Below are 20,154 nucleotides of genomic sequence, written 5' to 3'. Positions count from 1 at the left end.
CAGTCTAAAAATGGCCACCAACATTCAGCCGCCCTCTTAATAATCATAAATCCATCATGCTTTCTAATGGTAAAAATACTGATTTTGGAATATCAGGCAAAATTAAGGTTCATACAATCGATAAATAGGTTTTTATACTGAGACAATTTTTGTATCGGGGTGTTAAGACCGAATTAAATAATTGTTTTATGTGAATCCTAAATCAATTACTTGTTAGAACTGTTTTAAAGTATGTGCTTCAATTAAAGAGTTCCTTAGATCTGGAGATTTACAGTTTGCAATAACAATAAAACTTATCCAGCCATTCGTATTTTTACATTGAAAAGTTTTTAGAGTTACAATGAAATCCATTCTAACAAAAAACATGTTTATAGTCCGTTGCAGTTAGGGGGATTTAGTTGTTACTTTTAATCAATTGATGGTCCATCACAAAATCCATTTTGAATAATTCTTAATCGGATTACTGTATACCTTGACGCCATTTAATTATATGATGAATTGTCGAAATAATGGTGAACAGCTGGATAAGAGAATGAAACTGTCCATTAATTTTTCTATTGAGAAAATAAATTGCAATTAAGCAGAAAGAATGTGTTGCGGCTTTTGCCAGTTTCTGTGTTGAGGATAGATTTTTTTTTTTTTTTTACAAAATACCGATAAACTTGGCCAACGTTGATAGTTTTGTGCAACGGTAGGATGAAAGCGCACCGAAAGAAATTTGTCTTTGTGTTTCTCTGCCTATGGCTACATGCTAAAGGTAAGAATTTGAATCTTTTGAAATTCAACGTGTCGAGATTTTGTGAGGCGATTTCATTACAGAAGTTTTTTGCAGATCTGCAATTCTTTGAGGAGAAATGGATCCCCATCTAACATTTAACATAATGGCGATGCAAATACGACGAACTTTTCTCAAAGTTCTATCAGTCACTGTTGTCACTTATTACCCTTTTGCAATGCTCAGTTGAACTTGTAGGCGATAAATGGTTTGTTTATCAAATGATGATGATATCTCTTTTGTTTAGGGATAAAACTGATAAATATATACTAGCTTTTCATTCTAAGACAATTTGTGGTCATTCATTTTGTATCTTAAGGTGGCTCGACACAGCAAGTATATTATTTGATGGATCGATACAAAGTCTTTTTTCTAAAACATGATTACAAAACAAAGACCAATATCAGCTTTCTTTTTTATGATTTTTTATTTTGTATACAACCAAAAAAGCGTTATCTTTTTTTTAAAACTATATTAATGAAAATCATAAATTGTACATATTTTTTTTTTAAATCTATGGATAAAATCTACTTATTGTCCTTGCATGAAGCAATAACCATACAATTATACTTTATAACAAATTGAGAGGAAATTGTGAAGGAAAATCTTAAGTTTGAACCGATCCCGATTGTAATTAAACTGATCCCGAACAAAATCACAGGACTCTTTAGTATTCATTAAATTGTATCAATAGATTCAAAATATATAAAAGAATAACAAGATTAATTTTCATTTAAAATAATTTTTAATGAAACAATGAAATAATTGACCAGACCATTTTGATATGTAATAATAGATAATCAGATTTTGCATCAACTTAGACCAAATTTTAAGCCCTAAATGTCCTGTTCGCAGAAAAAAAAATATCTCTATTTTCTCTGAAAAAAATTACAAAAAAAATCATATAAAATAATTTGAAGCCAATATCGGACTATTTTTAAAAATCATACTTCAAAATAAATTCTCTGTCGATCCATAAAATAAAATTTTGAACTCACGACCTATGAAACCCACTCTCCAACCAGTAGGCGACCACCGGACTAACCACTCCGTCATCTTGGCTCAATAGTTCTACTTTTCTTGAAGGCACTTTTAGTAGGAATTCCTTTTTGTGGCATGAAGTACAGGAATGGAGGGACAAAGTTGCTCTGAATGACTATCTCTGGAAAATGGATGCAGCAAGTAGGGTTGTCTGCTCGTTTCATTGCCTACTAGACAAGACCTGCGAGTCTTTCTTCTATCATAGCTCAACGAAACTCTGTGAAGGACATCCCTCTGTGTACCTCTATCTGTCAGACGCCAGTAATCAAGTATCACCCAATACACAGTATTATAAAAGTAAGTACTCGCCACCTGGTTTTTTGATAAGATGCGCAGTGCTGTCTCTTTAATAATATTATGCTGTGGTAATTTCATGCTTATGAAGATGGTGCTTTTTGAAGATGGTGCTTTATTATATGAAGATGGTGCCTTATGAAGATGGTGCTTTTTAGTATGAAGATTGTGCTTAATATATGATGATAATGCTTTATTATACAAAGTTGATGCTTCATATAAAGATATAGTGATTAATTATATGAAGATGGTGCTTTATTATATGAAGACTCTGCTTTACTATATGAAGATTATGCTTTATTATATAGAGATGGTGCTTGATGCTTTATCATATAGAGATGGTGCTTTATTATATGAAGATGATGCTTTATCATATAGAAATGGTGCTTTATAAAGATGGATCTTTATTATGTGAAGATTGTGCTTAATTATGTGATGATACTTTATTATATGATGATGATGCTTTTTTACACGAAGATTATGCTATATTTTATGAAGATCGTGCTTTATTGTGTGAAGATTGTGCTTAATTATATGATGATACTTTATTATGTGATGATGATGATGCTTTATTACATGAAGATGATGCTATAATATATGAAGATTGTGCTTTATTATATAAAGATTTGGCTTTATAAAGATGTTGCTTTATTATATGAGGATGGTGCTTTATTATATCATACTTTATAAAATGATGAGGATGCTTAATTACATGAAGATGATGCTATATTATTTGAAGATGGTGTTTTATGACCATATATATTTTGTATAACCACAGCATAATATAATTAAGCACAATCTTATAAAATGACTACATTAGGCAGCTATGGCGTTCCATGTACTCGTCCCTTAATACGGAGCAACATCATGGTGTTTAGCTGCTGTTCTGATTCTTGTTGATTTCGCTAATGTTTATACTTATCTAAATCAAGTTATTTTTTTGTTTCAATAATGTTAATATATTTTGTCGTTTTATTGTTTAAATATATTTTTAAAGAAATTGTTATTAAAAAGAGAATTTATCAATACATAGTTAAAATTAATAATATGTAAGCCTATCTGTAACTACGTACACGTATTTGATATAATTAGTCATTAAGTTTGCAGGTACTTATGACATTAACATTATTATTTTTAAAACTTCATTCTGTTCAATTCCTTTAGCAAATAAAAGTAAACATTTATTGACATCTCCTTTTGGTAGTTGCCTGTGAGGGTGGACCGTCTTACAGATACGACCGAGCCATCAATACCTGTTACAGCGTGAAGGAGATCAGAAGGTCATGGTACGCTGCACAGTTGCACTGCCAATCAGAGAAGGCCTGGCTCCTGGATTTGAGTGACCATCAAGTAGCGTCACATCTAATGAACAACTTCAATAACTACCATGACCCTTGTAGGTGAAATATTTGTTGAATTTTCAAATCAATTTTTAAATATATGCCAATATATATAAGTTTTGGTATTTTCCGTCTTTACCTAATTGTTTATTCGGATAAATGTTTTATGTTGCAGCTAAAATTTACTTCTACACTGTCAAAACTACTTATTATTTTCAGCTTAGGAGAACTGTCAATACAAGATGCGAAACTTAAAATGTTACAATCAATCAAGCATTCTTTTGAAATTATTATTTCATTGATATATTTTGCATATCATTGACATATTTTTACATTTCCAGTGTCTTTGCCTGTGATACCACTAGGTATAGATTTTGTACTATAAAACCCATACCTTCAAATGACGCGAAATTAAGGCACCAGCGTGGTTTGCTTATTTATATTTAAATATTTAATCGTACGATGGCTTAAAATTATATAAATTTAAGTTAAAAGGAATCATTCTTAGAATATAACGAGGTGATGATTTCGGTCGGGGTGTGATCAAATCTATCATATAGCCCTTCGGGCTTTATTGGATTTGATCACGCCCCGACCGAAAATATCACCTCAAAACACTCAAAGAATGATTTCTTGATCCTTATATAGTGCACCATAAATAGAGACGTTTTAACAAGGGCTTGAACTTTCGGCAGTACGGCTATTTTAACTGAAGATATTGCACACGTTCATCCATTTTAGTTCTGATCTACTACTGGTTCTGGTTGGGATTGACTGATCTTCAGTCGGAAGGAAACTATGTTTGGAGCCATTCCTCCAAAGCATTAAATGGATCCGGGAACTGGTTGCCAGGAGAACCAGACAACGCAAATACGAACCAGCACTGCGTGTACATGAGACACCAAGATGGAAGATTTCAGTGGGGTGATATAGAATGTACCACAGACTTCATAGAGTTCATATGTCAGTCCATTGTTGTTTGAATGCAATTTTCGACATTTAAAACGATGATTTACATATATTTATATTCCCATCGTGACATTAAAATTCTCAAGTTTTGCTGGGGTTTTTTTCAAAACTGACTGAAATGTCATTCAACTTATGGCACTTTTATTATGTGTGTTCAAAATTGTAAAAATGGCACAATGTATAAGATTTCATTAGATAGATAAAAAACGTACAATATATTCACATAGTTCGGAAATGTATATAAATATAAATAAATGTATTTCTACTTCATCTTAATTTTCAAAATTCTTCAGTTTTGTTAGCCATCCAAAACTGTCATTCACCTAAAGTTATGGCACACCAGCAAAATATTAAAATAAAAATGACACTCTCTGAGAACTCAGTGGGTTGATTTTAAATGTTCAACAGATTTGAGATCATTTTGTTTGAATGTACTTTTCACAAGTAGTTTCATTTCCATCACGATTTTTGGAAGTCTTCTGATTAGATGTTCCTCAATACGCGTCATTCAATTCAATCTTTTGTATTCGAAGTCGTAAAATATCATGACGCAGTTTCACAAATCTTTGCTTGTATCTCCTTGCGTACATACATCCATTATTAGGTCTACAGTTAAATTTTTGGAATGAGTCACACTATAGGCCGACTGAAAACTCTCTATTGTGGAATACCCCAATACTTGTCATTCAATTCAATGCTACATGGCACTTTTATATTTGAAGTCGTAAATTAACATGGCACAGTTTCACAAATCTCTGCTTGTATCACCTTGCGTACATACATCCATTATAAGGTCTACAGTTAAATTTTTGGAATGAGTCACACTATAGGCCGACTGAAAACTCTCTATTGTGGAATACCCATGGTCAGAAATCAAACACGGTATGAACTTGAGATCCGTTCTACTGTCCTTTAGTCTAATGAGAAAATTGATCTTTGACGGAGTTACTCCAACCTTCTGTGCAACCATAGCGAGGTAAACATCATCCTCATGAAACCTTGGAATGTATGGCATGGCTTTTTGGAGTTTTTGAACGGCTGCTTTGCTAAAGAAAACAGTCCCTGAAGGAATGTATGGTGGAAAACAGTCAAGCGGATAGGCCTGTCTTGACACGTAGTGTTTGTTGAAGTAATCTCGCGTTGGGAATGGTTCATCTACGACAAGCCCACTGTAAAGGTTATCAATTTTTTTCTCATCAACCGAACGTAAATAATTCAAAGTATTTGGGAAATTCACATACATGTCATCGTCTACAAAAACAATATATCTGGCATTTCTACAAAATTTTGTTATCCAATTAAATGCCATCTCCATTTTTAACGTGTTGCTCCAGTAACCGTCCTTGAAGTTTTCTTGAACAATGTCTTTGTACAAGTTGGCTTCGGCGTCAACCTGCTTTTGAGTTCCTACACTGAATGCCATGATAAAGATCATCTTGCGGTTCCCGCTGTTACTATCGTGACCCCAGGAATGCCGAATGCCATGACGTTTCTGGAAGTTTTTAGTTGCAGATTTGACAACAGTCAGAAGATATATTTCCGGGATCCCTTTACAGATTGATTCAGCAAGGTGTATATATGAATATGGATGTTTGTTTACGGGTTGTAAAGAAATACTTTCTAAGTTTTCAAATTTCAGGTGTGGATATCCAAAATCACTCCCACAAGTGTAATTGTTACTTGCGTGCTTCATGTATCCATAATAGCACAGGGTTATGATGCTGAATATACATAAGCTGATATAAAGCGGTTTGATGTTTCTTTTAGCAACCCAGCATGAATTTAAACTGACGAGAATTTTCATGGTCGAAAAAACCAATTTCATCCTCTAATGCAGAACTGTAAAAGTAATTAGAAAAAATGTTAAGTTTTTTTTAAATCATAAATGTGTTGTTGCAGCATTGTAATAAAATAATTAGTATCTTTATTCTTTTTTATAAATATGGGCTACAAGCAAAAAACCCCAAATAGATGTTTACCGGATTAAGTTGAAATTGATATGATGAAATTAATTTAAGTGAAAAATTAGTGGTTAAAAAAAATAAATAATCTACAAGTAAGGGTAACAAACACTATTATTACATTTATTCACCAAGGCAACTAGTTTACACAGAAGGAGCGCCAAGATATAAAAAGTCTAAGAACTCTTTCATAAATCATTATCTTAATATGTGTTTTGTCTGTTGAAAAAGAAGATGACTTTTGGAGGGGGTACTTCGCTTAGTTTTAACACTGATGATCATTATGTGATACAGCATACGTATATACGTGAGTTCAACACTGTCGCAGTTCTTGTAAAGAAACATTGTGATGGTCCACTAGCATATCTCTTTCTTTAAATTTTAACAACTTGCTAACTACAAGGCCATTTGCTACTTTTTGAGGGGTTTGAAGCATCTCTACGATAAGAGAAATTTAAATTGTGCAGTTTTTTGCCTTTCCTCCCCGGGGGCTTCGTGGGTTGCGCAAATCAGTGCAAAAATGGCATATTTTTCAAAAGTCTTTTTCTCTATTTCCATACATGTGGGTGAAAAAAACTAAATACATGGTTATGATGTCCATGAAGCCCTCTACCAAAAATCTTGAAATTCATGGCCCCTTAGGGTTTAGACCCTAGTGCGGGGCCAATATGCCATATACTAGTAGTGAAATTTATTGAATTTTAGAAAATCTTTACTTCCAGATAATTTTAAGGAAAACTAAATGCATGACTATGATGTTCAGAAAGTCCTCAACCTAAATTGTGAAAATCATGGCCTGTGGATTAGGGGTTTAGGCCCTAAGGTGGGACATTTTAGTGAAAATTGATTAAATTTTAGAAAATCTTCTCTACTTCCACACTATTAACGTATCACATAGGTAACCGACCAATCAAAATGAACTAAGTCAATTGTGGTTGAAATTATTTTTTTCCTTAACTGCATTTTTTCATTTCCCTTTACTCAGTTTAAAAAAAATTTTGTTTCAGTGAGAATGATATTTCATTTAGATTGTCAGATGATTATCTTTTTTCACAGGGAGTACTTCTTTCAGGGCACATGCAGCAGCTTCCTTGGGAGTATGCAGTCTGTTTACATACAAACGGAAAACACGTGGTTTTAAGGGTATAGACCTGTTTGAAGATAGATATTTTGAGAAAATGCTGATTCGTGTGCCCTTTTTTTTTGGTGTTAGCTGATGGAATCGGTAACAAATAACATTTTCCCTGAATACTTTTGAAGGTGTCAACGCTAATTTTTAGACTCTTGGGATCAATCTCAAGCTTGCAAAGATGATGATTATTATTATATGGATATACACCATATAAGAACTTGGTGAATCCAGTGTATCTGTTAATATTTACATCTACCATGTATAATTTCCTCTTTTTCTTACGGAAAAATATAGTCAATTCATAGCTCTATAGAAACACCCAAACTGAAATTTACACGCCCCATTTATCGATTGGTCGAAATCTAAAGCGGCTGAAATTGACAGGACCGAAATTGACACGCCCTGTTTATCGATTGGTCTGAATCTACAGCGACCTAAGTAAACTCACGGACTGCACGAAATAATCATGATGATGCCAGACTCAAAGTCTCACAAGAGACGATTTAGCTGTTTCTTTTAGCTAACGTACTTATGTACGTTAACATTAATTTAGTGAATTTTACTAACTTTTCATAATCAATTTATTAATTAGTTAAAGAAAGATGTTAATATAAACAATAAAATGCTTTCTTTGATGATTCATGCGGGTTATGAAGGTAGCGATCATTGCAGGAAAAATTAACATAACCCGCTAACGCGGGTTATGTATTTTTATTGCAATGTCGCTACCTTCATATCCCGAATGAATCACCAAAGAAAGCATTTTATTGTTTAATTGATACACATAGGAGCAAAATGATGACCTGAATTGTCTCTCTAAGAGCAAATCTTCCTGCATTTTTACTAAGCTTTCTGCGTATTTTTATAAACTTGGACTGGGGAGCAATTGCAGCAAACACACTATTGCATTGTGTAAAAATGCGAGTTTTCATTCAAATGAGTTGATTGAATTCACGTTCGTATTAGAGATAGGTATAATAATGTAGTAAAGAACAAGAGTAAATATTAAAGAAAGTAGTAACGGATAAAAAAAATATTAAAGCAACATAGAATTAAGCAAGCCATAAATAATAAAAACGAATATAAGTAAAATATGATAGGCAATTAAAGTGACATTCATGTGTAAATGTACAAATAAAGAAATTAAAGCAAAATGAGAAAAGGAAACATCGATTTTTAGCGGAAGTTTTTTTTTTTCATATAACATGCACAGAATACAATGTACATACACTATAAATAACATGTTTGTTGTACTTACCGTAATTATTGATAATGAATAATTTTAGAAGCATTCTTTAAACTGTAGTTTGTAAAAGCAGATCTTAACTAGACTATGATATGATTTATTCAGAAAAAATGAATGTGTTTTAATAAGACTTAATAATTTTCGTGACAGTTACATTTACAATGTGAACGGATTATATTAAAATATGTATCGATATAAATGTTTTTTATGTTTTCTTCAGTAATTAAAAAAGAATTTATTAATGATATCCTTAAAAGCAAAGATTTTATTACGATTATCATTAACAAATGAAACAATGTGGCCATAACATAACGTAACGTCGCAAGGTGAACAGGGTCATAGGCAAAAAAAATCCATACCTTTAAATGCCATTCAAAGTTATTTATAGTTATTGGATCATCATGAAACTTCATACTTTAATGTTCTAACAGATACAAAAATCTTGAATTGTGAAAAAAATGCCATACGGGCATGGGCACACTCATTTATGCCCATGGAGCTGAAGTATAGCCTCCAACTATTGCAATCATTTTGAGGACTCGATAATATATTAAAATTTTATTTTTATTTAATTGTAAACAAAGAAGTATCTGATTGGGGTTTACGGAGCAAAATGAAGCTTAAAACGAGGCTCCTAGTCTGATTAAAACCACCATCCCCTCCTTAAAGAGTGAGTAAAATGTTCTATCATGTAGTATGAAGAAGTCCTACGGACCAAGATGAATAGGAGAAGGGATAGTTTTTAATCATGTGACTGTGCGACTCCCTAACAGGTCATCTATGGGCTTTTGTACTTCGGTGACCGTCAAGGCATGTGGGCCTCTTGTTTGAACCATACTCGTCAATATAGTTTACAGTGTGTGTGTGTGTAAAATTTACTTAGACACAAACACTGACAAACAAAAACTGTGAAGCCTATTCTGAACACCCAATTAATCTTATTATAGCCCGTCGTTTATACCAGATTGAAGCCTTCCCGTTTGTTCCTCTGTCTTATTTCTTACAATAAAAGAATTGCATTACCCCTAAAAAAAAAAAGTACAGTCTTAACTTACCAAGCTACTGCAGTGCATCGGATGGTCTGAGACAGAGCCGGTAGACAAGGATGGGAACCAAACAAGTGTGCAAACTGAAAGAGGTTCTTATACATTTCGAAACCGATAGGTTTCGGCTCGATCCATTTATGATTACATGTTAAGTTAACTGTTACGTTACAAAGAAAATTATAAGACCCCTCATGTTTGTTAAGTTTATAATTTTAAATGGGTTTTTTTAATAACTGTGATGATAAGTGAAAGGTAATGATCTAGCCCATGTGTTTGTCATTGCATGCGCGGATCCAGTTCTCCAAATGGGGTAGGTGGGGGGGGGGGGGGGGGGCTGAGAGATGAATTAATTGTTTGTTATGGTGCAAGGCTTTCTTTTGTCAAAATATTACTTTGTGAATTTGAGAAATTTAATTTTCCGAAGGGGGTCCGAGTTATATAAATAGGCTTTATCATGCGGTTATATTTGTTTTCGTTATTAATACCCCAACCGCTTAACCCACTGGCGTCGGAAGCAAATTGAAAGGGGGGGGGCTAGACTAATCTTCAAAAATATTGAGGAAAAAAAATAATTCCCAAAATTATGGAAATCGTAATCCGTGGGGTGGGGGGGGGGGGGGGGGGGGGGGGAGTATACCTATACTTCCAAAATAAAAACTTACCTAACAAAAATTTTTTCCCCAAATCATGAAATCTCTAAACCGGTGGGGGGGGGGGGGGGGGGGGGGACTATTATGCCTTTGACTCCAACTTCTCAATCTTTCAAGGTAATTAATTTAGGAACAAATATCTTTGCTGCAAGAAAAAGGGGGGGGGGCTCAACTCTTTATGATGCTATTTCCTTAATGGTTAGGTCTAACTTTGCAAAAAAAGTGGAGGGCTAAGCCCCCCCCCCCCCCCCGGTTCCGACGCCTATGTAACCGAGCTCTATCAGAAAGGCCCAAGAAGTTGTGATTGTGATATACCCTTATTAACAGTCTTCTTTATCATTCTAACAAACAAAGCCAGATGTGCGAATGTAATTAATTCAACTGGTCTAATTACATGCCAAAGTGCGGTGTGCCGTTATTTTTCTTCATATTTTCATGAAAACTAAAGTAGTTAAAGTACTGCGCAAACTCTAAGAAAATTTTCCTTTTTTTGGTAACGGTCACTCTTTATTAGGTGCACATATATCCGCGCAAGGTGATTTAGTTCCATCGTCCAAGCTATGCCGATTTTTTTTTGATTTTTTTTTTGGGGGGGGGGGGTGGGGGCTAGTCCAGTTTATTTTATCTGAGTGGACTCATATAAAATTGTCTTTTGAATCTTTTCCGTGGTTCTTATTCTCAAATACAAATTTGATAACTATATTTGGATAAAAGAGAATTCTTACAGAAAGCAGAATATAAAGGTATTGGACACGCGTAAAGTTATTTTACTGTTGTGTAGCCAGGGTTTCAGGCGGAGCAGAATGTCGCGCCATATTCTGAGCAGTCTTAACCCTGTCAAATTTAAGTTTTTGTATCTTTCTGTCTCTTTTTTCTTCTAATGTCACGGGGTCGTTTAAAATTCGCCTTCAAATGAACTAATTAGTTAAAGTTAGAAACCGGTGGTGATTTCAGCTTTAAAGGGGCATGGTCACGATTTTAGTCAAAAATCATTTTTTCGATTTAAATGTTTACAATGCTTTAGTAAGGCATTTTAAAAAAGGCAACCAAAATTTGAGTGTCATTTGTTGAGATATAAGCGAGTTACATAGCTTACAATTCTTCGTAATGTAAACAAAGCGTTTGTTTACACCTTGAATGTTGAAGTAAAAATTTCAGCTTTAAACCTAAAACCAATATTTTATACGTTAGGAACTATTTATCTATGCTTAAAATAAATAAAAAGATAGACAAATCAGCTGGAAAAAGATCTTTTACTGGTATTTTGAACCTATTTAAACAAAAACAGGACACGTGCCTTGTTTACATGACGAAGAATTGTAAGCTCCCCCATTTTTAATTTTTTTTTAAAATTTTTAAAGATTTTTAAATTTTAACTACCTGAGGATACTTCCACACAAGTTTCAGCTTTCCTGACTGATTAGTTTCATTGAAGAAGATTTTTAAAGTTTTACTCTACGTATTCCTTTGTTAAACTTCGACACCCCCCCTCCCCATTGTGGCCCCACCTAACCCCCGGGGATCATGATTTTCACAATTTTGATTGTACATTACCTGAGGATGCTTCCAAGTTTCAGCCTTCCTGGCTTAATAGTTCTTGAGAAGAAGATTTTTGAAAATTTCTCAAAATTTTTCATTAATTTCAAATTATCTCCCCTTAAAAAAGGGTGTGGCCCTTAATTTTCACAACTTTGAATCCCCTTTGCCTAAGGATGATTTGTGCCAAGTTTGGTTGAAATTGGCCAAGTAGTTCTTGAGAAGATGTTGATAATGTGAAAAGTTTACGGACAGTTCAGGTGAGCTAAAAAACAGGAAATAATTAGTAAATAGAAGTTATAGTAGGTATAAGCCCCCCCCCCCCCCCTCCCAAAAAAAAAACAAAACAAAAAAACAACCACGGATTAGGCTTTGCATTTGCAAACCCCTTTTTTTGGCTTCTGAAGAATTTTTTTTTTTTTTGATGAGTCTGCACCCCCCCTCCACTTTCAAAAACGATGCTAAGTACCTGCCTCTTAAATCAACTTTTGTTCCATCTATTTGCAAACAAAGGATCCAGTTGACTGTTCCAGATGATTCCCTTGTTCCCTTGTACCGTCTTGAACTCCAACTCCCGTCACAAATGTGTTGGAGTTCAAGTTATCTATCGACCTTACGTTAACATGTGTCATTGCATGGATACTTCATTATCGATCTTGTAAACAATATTATGTTTTAAGATTTATGTGTATTTTCTGATGGAAATTCAAGGCTGTGTACTCTTGAGGTAAGTTTATAACAGCTTCATGATCCCCATGGCCAGATACATTAGATTAAAATTTTAGTTATCAATTATCAGTCCTTCCTTTCCTTATTAGAAGATAGCCATAATAAGCATAAACTAAGCAATCTATTAAGCCATCCTTTGAATAACAAGCTTTCGAGGGAAACACGCTCGCATGTGTACCGGCATACATGTATATATACATGGGGTATTAACGTGAATTTTCCTAAGTATCCCATTCAAAAAAAAAGTTATACTTAGACATAACTTTTCTGTAACTAAAGTGTAACTTTTTTGTACTCGAAATTTAGGTACATAAAAGTTATAACTTTTTTGTACCTATATTGGACTTAAACTTTTAGTGGTATAACTAAAATGTACCTACATTGAACTTAGAAATTTCTCAGTATAACTAAAATGTACCTACATTGAACTTAGAAATTTTGCAGTAAAAGCAGTTTGGACTTAATCATTTTTTGGTGTAACTATAATGTACCTTCATTGAACTTAGAAATTTTGCGGTAAAAGCAGTCTGGACTTAGTCATTTTTGTGTCAATTTTCAACTTAAATGTTTTTCTTGTTGTTTTGGCCATCTTCAAAAAACATTTGGATTTTTTTTAGTGTAAAATCATACTTATAAATAACTAATCTATTGCTGTGTCACTGCAGGTAAAAAAAATATTCTCATATTCCATGTTCAAAATTAATTTCTATAACAAAGTAAAATATGAATCCAACTAAATGCAGAATTTTCAGTTCTCATTTCACAACACACTTCAATGCCAGCTACTTCCAAATACAAATGACATTTTTGTTTAAGCATTCATCATATTTATTATATTTTGGTAAGCACAATCAATATATTTTCCAATGTTCTACAAATTATAAATTAAGTAGTCAGTTCAAAATATCTTCAAAGTAAAATTTTGATACATCAAATTCTTTGAAACTTTGAATTGGCATTAAAATCTATATTCTCATGATTATTGATCAAGTAGGAATATAAGAGTCATTCTTCATTTGTCACAAATTGTCTCTGCTGTGGTTTTCTTTATTCTTTTTCGATCCTGTTTGGAACAGCGGACAGGAAACTTAAGTTGTCCTCAATGTTAACACAAATGCACACATCGGAAATGTCTTGCACCAACACTGCCTGCAAAGGTCCATTTGGGGATCTTACTGGTACCATGTGATTTGTGTCAGAACATCTCTGCTGCTCCATAAGAATATCATCAGCTCTGTCCATCTCTCTCATAAAGGCCATAAACACTGGTCTGCAGTTGCAACGGATACATGCGCAAACAGGGATGACTTTAACAAAGTTCTGCACTTGTCCGAAAGAGCCACTTTCAAGTTTAATCACAGAGTTGTTCCTTCTTGATGAAGCGTGATAATTTACACTGTGGATTATTTGTTGCCTCAAATAAAGTCGTTTGAAGAATGTTACGGATTTCACATTTCCAACTGAATTTTGGATTGCTCCAAGTTCCTCTTCTGTGCATGGTCTGCAGCTGAATGCTCCCACAACTGACACTGCTTCGGTAATGTTTTCACTTGTTCTTTGAATGTTTTTTGTCATCATCTTTTCAAAAAGATCTTGCTCGCAACTTCCAACTTTTAAAGATTGTGCTATTTTTGGTAAACTCTGGTGGACTCCTGCTGCGAAGGCAATCTGTGTTTCTATATGCTGTGTGCCATGAAAGAGTCTTCTTAGTTGGCCGTTGAAGTCCTCAAAGTAGAAGCAGGAGGAGCACCAAAGAGGTCCCAAGTCTTCTACTTTATCTGCAAGGTGGAGGAGTAAATGGACATTTGATGTCATGTATCTCTCGCCATACATTACAGGCACATTGATCACAAATTCTAGGAGGAATTTTCTACACTGTAGAATGTCTTTGGCTGTAATGTTCTGCTGCAGGAAAATATAAATGGCGTAGACAAGCAGGGAGAAGTGGTTGAACTGATCCATGGGCAAAATACCGAATAGACATGGTAAGCTGTAGTAAAGAAGAAAGTTCTTCAGTTCAGCTGCCTTAAAATGGGACACTTCGGTTAGAGACCTAGGAAAACTGGTGAGGAATTTTGGAGGTTTCATGTTGAGTAAACGTTCATCCACTTCTTTTGCCTTTGTTGAAATGCTGAAATGTTCATTTCGATGTGTCTTGTCGTCAACCACAAAGTCATTCGCATTTTCATCACTCCTAGGAGAACACAATGCATATAATCCACGGACACTCCTCTCACAATGTCAAAGTTTGGTAAATAGTTGAAAATCCAAGTCCGTTTACACCGCGAATGTTGCCAACGCCATTTGCTTTCTTTTGTTCTGCTTCTTCACCGTCCTGTGTATTAGATAGATGCGTGCGAAGTTCATGGTGTCCATTTGGATTTTCGTAGTTAAATGGATAAGTTAGTGTATGTCCTCTTTCACTGGTCTGGACGGACTTTCCTGGAGCATAACAGTATGGACAGCCACAAAAACCATTAAACTGAACCATGTTTTGGAACAAAAATCTTGCAGGGGAATCAAACACGTACTGCATTCAGCAATATGCCACGGATATGTAAATTATCCACAACAAGGCCTGAAATAAACAATTTTGCACCATTGAACAATGCATTTAAATTAAGGACATCCAAGTTGGAAATCATTGTTGCTGATCACCAACAATATGAAGTTGATTCAATTACATATTCTGTTCAAGTAACATTTAAGTTTTTCAAAAAATTTACTTTCAATTTTACTTGTCCCAAAAAATGAAGAAATACATAGAAAATATAAATTTACATCTATTTTATTTCAACAATGATTGAAGGTATGATTGGACTGCACAGTGTTACAGTCACAACACATTCCTTAAAAGTTACCTTTGTAGTAACCTAATATGAATATTTGCCAAAATTAAATAATATTTGTTTCTATTAAGGGAAATAGTTTTAAAAACAATGGGTAATAAAAAAATACTCATATATTGTAAAGGTGTGGAGATGTGTGACATTTCATAGGTTTATTGTTAAACTTGATAATGATTTTTAGAAGACAGAAACACACTCATTCATGCAGTTTCTTCAACTTCACAATGATCCCTAATTTTTTATGAAAACTTATATCTGCTGTTTATTGTTGAAGTTTGCTTTTCTCCTGTTCTTTTATGATTCTATTACTACAAGAATTCATTAATTTTCAAGATATGTTTTTTTTTAAAGAAAACAACATGTAATTGAACAAGTGTTTGTGAATATATATTTACATACCTGATAGATACATATCATGAAGACTTTCTGCAAATGGTTTCAAAAATGTACTGAAGTCTGGCTTGCTGTATCCGAACCATAATCCTGCAAAAATTTGGTTGCTCCTTGAAAATCTGAAAAAGTTCAATGAAAAAAAGAGAAAACTATCATATCTACATTTATTAAAGATTTATTGATGTTTTAATCATGTTAAGCTCTATAAACCTGATGAACTAAATATCAGTGAGCTCACTTGTGATACCCCATACTCTGATGTGCTAAATAAAATAAGGAAGTCCCCATTTAGGAGGAAGACGACATTAAATTTGTTAAAAAAAAAAAAAAGAGTCCCACTAAATGAATGCATATAGAATGAGTATGTTAAAAAATTCAACTATCTGTAATGAAAAGAAATCATGGACAAAATTTAAAATAAACGATATTGTTATTAAAAAGGAGGTTGATGTCTGATTTATTTGAGAAATGAAATACCTTAACAAAGAGTGTATTATAATTCTAAGCTTCTGCATATGACAGTTGCTGAGAAAAAGCAGCAGAAATTTGTTAGACACAAACACAATAGAGGTAATCCATAACCCCCTCCTCTAAAATTCCAGATAGTATTACTGCAACAGCTACACATTATCACAGTACTATTAGAACATAAGATACATTTTTATAATCACATACCTGAGATTTGGAGGCAGTTCATTAATGATGAAGTACACTGGCTATATGCTAAATGAAGACGAATGAAACAATGACACTCCATCTGTGTTCATTTGGACTGAAATATGTAGCTGATTTGGATCTGCTGTGCTGCCATGGAAAAAGCCATTTTTCTGAAATCTTTCTTTGTAGATCAGTTTTCCATCACAAATGTCGGTAATTGATTCATCACGCTTTGTTTGCATCTTGTATGCCAGAATCTGCTGAACCAAGGTTCCATCTAAAAAAAATAATAGATGTCAAATTAAATATGTTTTTTTTTATAGATGAAAATGCATTTAAATTTTGAACTACTATGATTAACTGATTAATTAGTAAAAAACTAACAGATTTAATATTCTGTAATCAGGGATATAATTGCTTTTGTTTTATTTTTGTCACTTTCTCCCTAGTCAAGTGCCAAAATAAAGCCTGGGAATTTCAAAATAATTAATAAATAACTGTATTAATTTAACAAAGTATCTATTTCTAATTGTGTCTGTGTGAATACGATCAGGTAAAATGGTTTGAAAATGCAAAAGGGCGGAGGGAAAAGTATAAAACAATGCAAAATATAATTGACTGGTATTCAGATTTTATGGAATAGTATTTGATTTTGTGAGCAGTAAGTCACTTGTCTGCATCAATTGCATGTTAATTTTCTATAAAGTTTTTGGGCAATCTTGCAAATGATATATCTCTCAAAATTTTCATTGAGGTATATTTTTGAAACACAAAATCTTTACCACAAACTCTTTACCTGCAACTAATGTTGACAGCTGAGACACAAGAGGAATGACGAGGAAATATGCTGTTGATTTTCTCTTTGTACTGGTGTGGCAGTTCTGGCATATGTCTTGCTTAATAATCCCATGGTAAAGGTAACACTTCTCGCAATAATAATGGAACTGAAGAGGTGACCGAAAGCTACGAAAGAATGCCATGAAAGTTTTCAAGTTTCTTTGACACAAATTTGGTGCAAGGCAATGAAGTTCCACTAGCATCAAGAGATCTGCCAGAGCTTCTCCTGTCAGGGAATGCCGCATTGCAAAGGATATGAGAAGAACCATGCTTGCAGCTAAAGTAATTGTTGCACCATCATACAAGGGTTTGTCAGCATCATCTACAAGACAACAATCATAAATTAATTATACATTTTCACTCAATTCATTGATTTCAAGTCTTCCTCTTAAAGGGGCATGGTCACGATTTTGGTAAAAAATTACTTTTCAGATTCTAACGTTAAATTTACAATGCTTCATTATGGCATTGTTAATAGGCAACCAAAATTTGAGTGTCATTCGTTGAGTTATAAGTGTGTAACAGAACTTACAATGTTTTTGCTATATGAACAAAGCTTAATTATTAAATGCTGAAGTGAAAATTCCTTTTTTATACATCAAATGAATGTGTTAAACATTAATCAGGAACTGTCTAGATTGAAAAATCAACTTGAAAAAGATTGTATACTGGTATATAGAACCTATGTAAACAAAAACAGGCACAGGTCTTGTATAGATGATAAAGAATTGTGAGGCCTGTATCCTACTAACAATTCTATGATTGCCTCTCAAATTTCATTTGATCATTAGAAATGCATTCCTAAAGCATTGTAGATAATAACATAAAAAAAAAAAAAAAAATTTGACAAAAATCTTGACCATGCCCCTTTAAGGTACTTCACTACACCGCGACTTATACTTTTTAAGACACTACGTCACAAGATGGCGATTTAGATGTTTTGTTAAACTGTTTGTATCAATCTATTCAGATGTTTATCATAATAGCTCAATGGTTAAAGTATCAGGCTTGCGCAGGTCATGAGTTCGAATCCGGCTTGGGCTTTTGTTCATGTTTACTGAAGGAAATTTTTTAAAATATCATTTTTTATCTAAATTGAACATTTTTACGCCTATTTGTCACAAATACTTCCTATCCATCATACTATCTATCATAATCAAATAATTTTCTGTTGATTTGAGAAACTATTTCAAGGTGTAGTGAGGCACCTTAATAAATCAAGGTTTAAAATTTGTACATTAATAATTTTAAATAGATATAATAAAAAAAATCCCCAAGCTTTCTTTGGATTGTGAGCTCTATACTGGCGTGCGTCATTTTATCAACACATAAATTTATGTGACATCATCTTATCAACACATAAAATTATGTATGAAAAATGATGTCACAATGTACTGGCGAGAAATGGTACTAGGCGAGAACTGGTCGCACGCCAGTATGGATCATGACAACTGACACTCAACTGGCTGACAATTGAACATACGTTAACACCATCATTGGTAAATTTATTCATGAAATATGTCTGTTTGCTCTCTTTAGGACATCTAGCTAAATCTGAGAAAAGTTTGTCTTTAAGGTGGTATGGGACACCTCCATGTTGTGACATATTATTTATCGAAATAAACAATGAAATCTAGTATAATTTTATAAATAATTTCTTTCGACAAATTGTAATTATCTAACAGCATAGCGCAGTGAGTTGGAGAGTTCACTATGGACCTGTAAGTCATGAGTACAAATCCCGCTGGGGATTTTAAAATTTTTACCTTTTCAACAATTTTTAAAGCATAGTTTTTGGTTTTATAAATTAAAATTTGAAAATGCTAAACTATTTAAAGTATTTTAATTATAATGTACTTTAATTCACATTTTTATAGACAGATGTCCTATACCACCTTAAATGAAGATAAAACAACAGAATTCTACTATATATAAACTATACATACATGTATAAAATAATAATGAAATTGTTGAGCTAACATGCAATTTTAAATATCTAGATTAAATCTAGAACAAAATACTATGTTTGCACAAAGGCATCTAATCATCAACTAAGATGAATGTATTAAAATGAAAATATTCTAATATACTATCTTTTTTACAGCATTTGCTGTCATCAAAGGAAAGAACACCGAAGGCGCAATAAAGTACTCCATGAGAACGAAGATCTGAGGTCTTCCATGAGCGTAAGAAGACCAACATGGACAATTAGTTGAGACATTCTTCCACATGAACTTTTTCCGTGTTCGTGCCCGCACCTCCCATGAAAAAAAAGGCCATGTGTAACAAAACTCCATGACAAGTTATTCCATGTCCTTACTAAGAACAAAATGTCAGCTAGTGGACATTTGGTGTATTTGATGTTGTTTTTGTTTGCTTTTTTCCTGCATATTTTAAAAGTATTACTACTATTGTTGATTATGAACAATATATTTATTAATGTGTTAACTTGGATATGAAGTAGAAAGGAACACCAGTAATATGTACATGTACTTCAGATAATAGTAACTACAAAAGTTGAAAGAAATGATATTAGTGCAATGGTGTATATTTATTGACACCTCATTTATTTATTTATTTATTTATTTATTTATTATTTATTTATTTATTTATTTATTATTATTTATTTATTTATTTATTTATTTAAATTATTTGCTAAGCGGATAATGCAGTAATTATGTTGATTATGTAATGTGATA

The 20,154-nt window shown here is 33.3% G+C and overlaps 3 protein-coding genes across 3 annotated transcripts; 1 reads left to right on the top strand and 2 right to left on the bottom strand.

Annotated features, from left to right (window-relative positions):
• Window positions 1-638: 638 nt before the first annotated feature.
• On the top strand, window positions 639-4,509 carry LOC128181436 (uncharacterized). The gene is made up of 4 exons (XM_052849837.1): window positions 639-757; window positions 1,862-2,113; window positions 3,315-3,506; window positions 4,192-4,509. Exons 1-4 carry the CDS (start codon window positions 697-699, stop codon window positions 4,431-4,433), a joined length of 747 nt encoding a protein of 248 aa, XP_052705797.1. The 5' UTR covers window positions 639-696; the 3' UTR covers window positions 4,434-4,509.
• Window positions 4,510-4,593: 84 nt separating this feature from the next.
• LOC128181419 (beta-1,3-galactosyltransferase brn-like) lies at window positions 4,594-9,878 on the bottom strand. Its single transcript, XM_052849820.1, has 2 exons — window positions 9,814-9,878; window positions 4,594-6,258 (listed from the first exon to the last, which is right to left on the bottom strand). Exon 2 carries the CDS (start codon window positions 6,242-6,244, stop codon window positions 5,165-5,167), a length of 1,080 nt encoding a protein of 359 aa, XP_052705780.1. The 5' UTR covers window positions 6,245-6,258; window positions 9,814-9,878; the 3' UTR covers window positions 4,594-5,164.
• Window positions 9,879-13,495: 3,617 nt separating this feature from the next.
• LOC128171669 (uncharacterized) lies at window positions 13,496-16,855 on the bottom strand. The gene is made up of 3 exons (XM_052837448.1): window positions 16,637-16,855; window positions 15,968-16,080; window positions 13,496-15,297 (listed from the first exon to the last, which is right to left on the bottom strand). The coding sequence occupies exon 3, from the start codon at window positions 14,805-14,807 to the stop codon at window positions 13,767-13,769; it is 1,041 nt and encodes a 346-aa protein (XP_052693408.1). The 5' UTR covers window positions 14,808-15,297; window positions 15,968-16,080; window positions 16,637-16,855; the 3' UTR covers window positions 13,496-13,766.
• Between the last annotated feature and the right edge of the window lie 3,299 nt (window positions 16,856-20,154).

This window comes from Crassostrea angulata, chromosome 1 (assembly GCF_025612915.1).
Source record: "Crassostrea angulata isolate pt1a10 chromosome 1, ASM2561291v2, whole genome shotgun sequence".
Classification (NCBI taxonomy): domain Eukaryota; kingdom Metazoa; phylum Mollusca; class Bivalvia; order Ostreida; family Ostreidae; genus Magallana; species Magallana angulata.
The sequence above is the reverse complement of the archived record's forward strand: the minus strand, read 5'-3'. Positions and strand labels throughout refer to the sequence as shown.